General features: G+C 40.4%; 1 protein-coding gene across 2 annotated transcripts; it reads left to right on the forward strand.

Moving 5' to 3' along the window:
- The first annotated feature begins 331 nt into the window (after positions 1 to 331).
- On the forward strand, positions 332 to 7,266 carry LOC147339252 (BTB/POZ domain-containing protein 1-like). Of its 2 annotated transcripts, none has more exons than XM_086291287.1 (8): positions 332 to 924; positions 2,126 to 2,282; positions 3,121 to 3,226; positions 3,318 to 3,515; positions 3,670 to 3,862; positions 3,955 to 4,042; positions 6,212 to 6,358; positions 6,453 to 7,266. In XM_086291287.1, the coding sequence occupies exons 1-8, from the start codon at positions 509 to 511 to the stop codon at positions 6,609 to 6,611; spliced, it is 1,464 nt and encodes a 487-aa protein (XP_086147413.1). In that variant the 5' UTR covers positions 332 to 508; the 3' UTR covers positions 6,612 to 7,266. The 2 variants fall into 2 exon arrangements, with proteins under 2 accessions (XP_086147413.1, XP_086147421.1); XM_086291295.1 differs by having other exon boundaries at positions 3,733 to 3,862.

A 7,266-nucleotide genomic window follows, 5' to 3' on the forward strand; every position in this document is an offset into this window, starting at 1 on the left:
TTTAAGTTTGAATTAATGCGCCAATTGTGTAATGATCAAAAAATATTTAAAAAATTAAAAAATAGAGTGTAGTGCCTCTTGCTCACACGTCCGTCCACGTTTGAATGTAAATGCTGCTTTTAATAAGAATTTTATTATTTTAATTCTATTCTATTTAACATATTTGCCGATTGTATTGTGCCCAAAACGGTCATATAGATAAAAAAGAAGGAAAAAAATCTGTATGTTAAGACACTGTTCAAGTTTTTTCTTTGTTCGTTTTTTTTTTTTTTTTTTATCTAGAAGTGAACAATAAAGTTTCAGGACAAAAAAAAATATTTTGGAGGAAGTATACCCACGCCACTTCCGGAGACTCTGTAGCTAGCAGGTAGCTAGTGATGAGTGATGGCGTCTGCTGCGATGGATACCACGTAAATGAATAACAACAAAAACATTACGGCGAGTGCGTGTCTGCGTGTTAATAACGAGGCCGTTTCTGTGAAAGTACACTGAAAAACAGTGTGTCGTTATGGCGACCGGGAGCAGTGGTGGCGGATTGCCGTCAAACCATGACGGTCAGGAGGCAGCATCCAACTCGGCTCATTGCGGAGCACCAGCAGCGCTCTCCAACGTCCCAGCCTCCGCTCCTACCCCGTCCGGCTCCCCGCCCGTCCTCGGCCTTCACCGGGAGCCCATGTACAACTGGCAGGCGACGAAGAGGTCCCTAAAGGAGCGCTTCGCCTTCCTCTTCAACAACGAGCTTCTCAGCGACGTCAGGTTCATAGTCGGGAAAGGAAGACAGGCCCAGAGGATACCGGCCCATAAGTTCGTCCTGGCCGCTGGCAGTGCCGTTTTTGATGCCATGTTTAACGGTGGGATGGCCACGACCTCTGCTGAAATCGAGCTGCCTGATGTGGAGCCGGCCGCCTTCCTCGCGCTGCTCAGGTAGGACAGGTGAACCCCAAGCCCTGCCTGCATTCGAGACCACCTAGTACCACACTATTTCCGGGTGGTAAAAACCTCATGCATACCTCATGATCAAAGTGTACATAAACATTAAAAACAGCATTTAAAAGTTAATCAAAGTCAAGGCGCTTATGTGGCCCACCATATTGTTTTTAGGGGATTTCTCATGTTTAACCCTAATGAAAAATACGAAACCTCGCTCTAACCTACTCTATTAAAAACAGTTTATCACTTATTAATTTGACTTCCTGATTTTAGAGGTCTCACAGCAAAGTGACCTTCAGACCTTTTCTTTCAAATTAAAGAATTTGAAAGGTAAAAACTCAAATACGAACTGCTAAGAAACTAATAATTAGAAGGGGTGGGTGGGGGAGGGTATAGCGATACAGTACAGTTTCACGATATTGTATCGACGCAGGGACACCAAATATCGATATTTTATTAGATGAATGAAAATAAACAGATAAATAATAAGTACATGAAAACACCCTGTAATACTACTCTACTAAGAAGAGGGCTTATCTCCTGCACCACCATCCTAAATTATAATTCTGATTCTGATTTAGGATGGTGGTGCAGGAGAAAATAATGCTAGCCAAGCAATAAATGGGCTCAACTGAAAAAAAAAAACACAACTATCACCACAAATGATGGACACACTCAGCTGGACAAAGTATATAATTGCCAACTTGACCCCATTCAATCACAGAAGGGCAACATTGATGGATGATTTTAGTGACATTGTTGTTATGCTTGACAATCTCATTTTGCAACAGAAAAATAACTGAAGCACATAACTTTATGTTATTGGATAAAATATATACTTTGATGATATATTTAGGTAATAAATAACTGTATATGTTATTGAAATACTCAGCTTATTGCAAAATGGTAAAAATTACAATTATAGCAAATCATGAGGGAAATATTGTGATAGTATCGTATCTCAGGGTGTCTGGTGATTCAAGCTAATAATGAGTAAAGAACTGTTGTGATTATCTAGAGGACCATTTCAGTTTATGCCAAATGAGTAGTGATGTTTGTATGAACTTGTTCCTTGTAACTCAAAATGTTGAGGCACCTCCATCTTAGCATGGCCTACAAATATTAAGAATTTACGTAGAATAACTATGAAAATGTAATTGTTCCCTTTGTTCTGGTGCCTGTTTCCTCTCTACAGGTTCCTCTATTCTGACGAGGTCCACATTGGTCCCGAGACGGTGATGACGACTCTGTACACGGCTAAGAAGTATGCGGTCCCTGCTCTGGAGGGGCACTGCGTGGAGTTCCTCACCAAACATCTCAGAGCTGACAACGCATTTATGCTTCTCACTCAGGTTACTTTCACTCTCCTCGACTATAGTGCATCCTTTACGTTAAAACTGAGAGATCCAGATGGCCTGGATTGTACTTTCGGTTTGTGAAATTTTTAATGTTGAAATATTCCTTTTAATTCTGCAAGTTAACTTGCTTGGTTTTGAACCATCCTCGATGGCACTAGATATAAATAGTCAGATTTATGTAGTCTACAAAGAGTCAGATTTCTTTAATGGCGGGCATGAATAGGGTTTTAATATCAGCTATGTGTATTTTTTTTTAATGCATTTTCCAGGCAATATGTTAAAAAAATCTAATGAAAATCTGGCATTGCTCTTACCGTCTGTTCAACAGCAGCTCTTACAGTTAGAGATAAACTGTATTTCTTTTAAGTGTGTGTGTGTGTGTGTCAGCACCAGACCACCTCCCAGCCATCGCTGGCAGGACTTTTACAACATTAGCTGTTCTATTTTTGGTTTATGCTGCCGTTTGTTTGGGTTCAGCATTCTGTTCAGTGGCTGGCTGCTGTGCCCTCAGGCTGCTACTGAATCTGATTGGGGGGTAGAAAAGGTCTCAGCAGCAACTAGAACAAAACTATAAACAATACTGTAAATAAGCTAAAGCAACCATATTCTGAGCAGTGTTTTCTTTATTAGCAGTGGTGGTTTGGGAGATTTATTCATTAGCATTATGAGGTTCCACCCAACTTGGATTGTTTTAGTGTTTGCATTAAACTTTCAGTTTTGTTTTTGCTTGTTCTAACGTGTTTGGGGGTAAATTCGATACCCTCCTTTGCTGCGTTCAAGATAAATGACCAGAATCGACACTTACATGGATACTTTTGTGGTCTTGTTACAGGCCAGGTTATTTGATGAGCCTCAGCTCGCCAGTCTCTGCTTAGACACCATCGACAAAAGCACAGCAGATGCAATAAATGCAGAGGGATTTACAGATATTGACCTTGGTATGTGAGTGTTTATGATCAGGTGTTTTCTTGTCCACGGTTTGCATGCGACTTGTTAAATATTAAGACTTCTGTGTATTTGCATGTGTAGACACTCTTTGCGCGGTGCTTGAAAGAGACACACTAAGCATCAGGGAGAACCGTCTGTTTGGAGCGGTGGTCCGCTGGGCGGAGGCTGAGTGTTACAGGCAACAGCTTCCTCTGACCGCGGAGAACAAACAGAAGGTTCTGGGGAAAGCCCTCCCGCTCATCCGCTTCCCGCTCATGACTGTTGAGGAGTTTGCTGCCGGTAAGTGAATCACAGAAATATGAGTTTATTTGCAATGCTGTGATGTTTGCAACACTCTTCTTACCAGTTCAGCCATCACTAAGCATATCCATCATGTTCCTCATGTATAACTCAAACCACAGAAACCAGTTTGATATTCTTTCTTGTGCAACAGGGCCTGCCCAGTCTGGAATATTGTTCGATCGGGAGGTGGTAAATCTGTTTTTACACTTTACAGTAAACCCCAAACCGCGGGTCGACTACATCGACAGGCCTCGCTGCTGCCTCAGGGGGGAGGAGTGCAGCATTAATAGATTCCAGCAGGTTGAGAGTCGATGGGGGTACAGTGGTACCAGCGACAGGATCAGGTGAGCGGAGGCTTGATGGTTGTTTTTTTTGTTTTTTAATTATTAACACTTGATTTTTCTCATTTTCTTTCCATCTCTTTCTCTCTCTGCAGATTCAATGTTAACAGAAGAATATCCATAGTGGGTTTTGGCTTGTATGGTTCCATACATGGACCCACTGACTATCAGGTCAACATACAGGTAACTTCTGGCACGGAGACATAATGAGGTTCAAGAAAAAATACTTACACTGCTGATGAGTGGGTTTATAACTTTTTAGTAGAACTCAGTGTCATTTCATTTTTATATTATTGCCAGCAAGTAAAAAACAAAACAACAACTTTGAAATATTAAAGTGAATTAAAAAAAAAAAAAAACACAAGAAAAACAACCTTTTCTAAAATACAGAGTTGTGGTAACACAAGCATCAATCCTCACTTAATATATCTTAGCTTTAAACTATAAGTTAAGTGCTCAGTGTGTAAAATCCCCCAAATTATTCCTCAAGGCTTTTAACTAAACTGCAGCCAGGTCTCTGTAGCTTGCATGAGCATACAGCATATGCTCAAACTAAGAGCTAGCATTGGCCAAAATAATGATGAGATATACATAAGACTGTCCTGCAGCTTTGTATACTGTGTCATGTCCAAAGAAATTGGGATGGAGAGTGAAATGTAAACAAAAACAGGATACAGTGCAAATCTCATAAACATGTAATTTATTCACAGAAAAACAGAGAAAAATGTCACATGTTTAAAATAAGAAATTTTTACCACTGAATGAAAAACATCAGCTCCTTCTGAATTTGATGGCAGCAACACCTGTCAAAAAAATTGGGACAAGGGAAACAAAAGAATGGAAAAGTAAGCGCTACTGAGTTCAGTAACATGAGAGGCAGAGTTTCACTGTTTTGCAAAAAACTGCAAATCTACAAATTGTGGGACAATTTCAGAATAATGTTCTTCAGTGTGAAAGCAAGCGAGACACCAGTGTATAATCTGTATGCCTCACTTCCTTATACCAGTATAATATTTATAGTAAGGTAACTGAACCCTGACATTACCCTTGGGTCTTCCTGTTATTTATTACGGTTATTTATGCATCAAAGCTTTTATTCTATAATTACAGGCAAAAAAAAGCATCGTTTTATATAATACACACATAATACATTAGTTACTGTTATTAATCCTCTTAGCTGTAGAGTCAATCTAGCTAGCTAGTGTTTCCAGTCACATCAGATTTTGCTAGCAGTACCATTAGCAGGAAGGAAAGCATACATTAGAAATTAGTGGACTCCATTTCCAATCTAAAATAGCCAGTATTGCTCAGTGTTGGTGCTGTAGAGGAATGGAAGAAAGAGACAAAGGCAAGGCGTTAAGGAGCGGGCAACTCATCCGAGTCCCTCACATTAAGGTTACTGCACAGGCTGCTGGAGGTAACCCAGAGCTGGAAAAGATCTTATTTTTTAAGTAACGTTACAGTCCGCTCACACATTGGCAATAAAGATAAAAACATTGCTTTTATGAAAAAAGCTGAAATAATGTTAAAAAAATACCGGTAAGTGGGGAAATTAAAAATCTGAACACAGTAGTAATATCCTTTCCAAAATATGCAATAAAGATACCAAAAAAGGGTGTGCTGTCTAGATCTGCTTTATGGTAACCTCACTCTCTTTTATTGTGTAATTTATAATTCCTCTTTATATGACGGTTTTCTCTGTTTCCTGCTTGAACACAAGCTTTAAGATAAAACATGGCTGAAGATACTGCGATTGCTAAAAGCGAGTGTTCAGTAGCTGACCTTTTATCTCTGTCAAACACCAAGCCCTGACACGTGTTTGCCTTTCAGTTATTTTACTAAAAATGCGCCATCAAATGCCAACTGACTTGTTCAGTTCCCTGTATTTGTTAAAAAGTCTAACAGAAGCTTCTGTACACCAGTGAACAGCCCAGGTTCTTACAGTGCTCGGTAGATGTTCTGATTACAATCTGTGATGTAAAGGTCCAAGATTTGCATCATCCCTGCATTTCAAAGTATAGCCTGGGGCCCTTTATGCGTGTGATCCCTCCTATCGCTGCTGCTCATCTAAACTAAACCAAAACCCCAGTCACACAGGCGAAAACGATCGACGACTGAATTCAGCAGTTTAGCGGTCACAGGCTGGTCTCTGTGCCTGTTAACTTTAGTCCCCAGTAAGAAGAGACATAGCTGAATATGTGCTGTGTAACAGTTTATTTCAGGGGGCTTCCACGTTTGTTACAGCTACAGAAATCCACCAGTAAACAGATGTGACACTGATGCTGCCAGCTGTGTAAAAAGTTGATTTAGTTGTTGTACATTCAGTGAAGACTTTCTCCTGTTCCTCTGTAGATCATAGAGAGCGACAAACGCATCACACTGGGACAGAACGAGACAGGTTTCAGCTGCGATGGCACAGCAAACACGTTCCGAGTGATGTTCAAAGAGCCCGTGGAAATCCTACCCAACGTCAGCTACACTGCGTGCGCCACCTTAAAGGTCAGCCCGAGGTCACTGTATTTGAAAACTGAATTGAAGGAATGATTGAAAATGAGCTTAATTTAACGTCTGTCTTTTTAATTTTATAACTCAGGGCCCCGACTCGCATTATGGCACTAAAGGGTTAAAGAAAGTGACCCAGGAATTGGCATCGGGGGCCAAGACAACATTTTTCTTTTTTAGTTCACCTGGAAATAACAACGGCACATCCGTGGAGGACGGGCAGATACCAGAAATCATCTACTACAGCTGAACTCGCTACAGTGTCATTCAGGTACACTGAAACAAGGAGACCTCGGACTGCTGGGAAGACTGGACTGTTCTTAGTGCCTCACGAGCCTATGGAATAACGAGTGTGTGTGTGTGTGTGTGCTGTATGTGTGTATTTGTCTATACGATGTTGGTGTACAGGCATGATCAGCAATGTGGAAACAGCCTGAGTTGTGGAAAAATCACAGCTCTGTTGTCAAAAAAAAGAAGAAAAGAAGCTTTTCGGGGGACAAAGTGTATCATCGGCTATGAATGATCTAAATACAGACACATCCTGGAGACAGGCCTGAGAGCTGTCTGTTTGTTAACATGTGAATCTGAGCTACACGTCAGACTGCAGACAGTTACAATCTGTTTTGCTGATGCATTTATCCAAAGTACAATATTTACATTTTTTATTATTTTTTTTATTGTGCACTGTTTATCATGTATTCAACATGTGTCTGTTCAAGTACTTTGTTTTGGCATTGTAATCACGCTCCGTGTGTGTATGTTGTGTAACATTGCCAGTGGTACATGCTGTTATTTATGACTTCATGTTTGCTTAGAGTTAAAATGAAAAAAGAAGACGGAAAAAAAACCAGCAACAACAAAATAAACGTTCCAGTTTTATGGGGAAATAAATGTTTTGGGTTTTT

This window comes from Aulonocara sp. 'chitande type north' Nkhata Bay, linkage group LG1, assembly GCF_057382095.1.
Source record: "Aulonocara sp. 'chitande type north' Nkhata Bay isolate Kocher_YH1m ecotype deep benthic linkage group LG1, A_spYH_male_GT1.1, whole genome shotgun sequence".
NCBI lineage: Eukaryota > Metazoa > Chordata > Actinopteri > Cichliformes > Cichlidae > Aulonocara > Aulonocara sp. 'chitande type north' Nkhata Bay.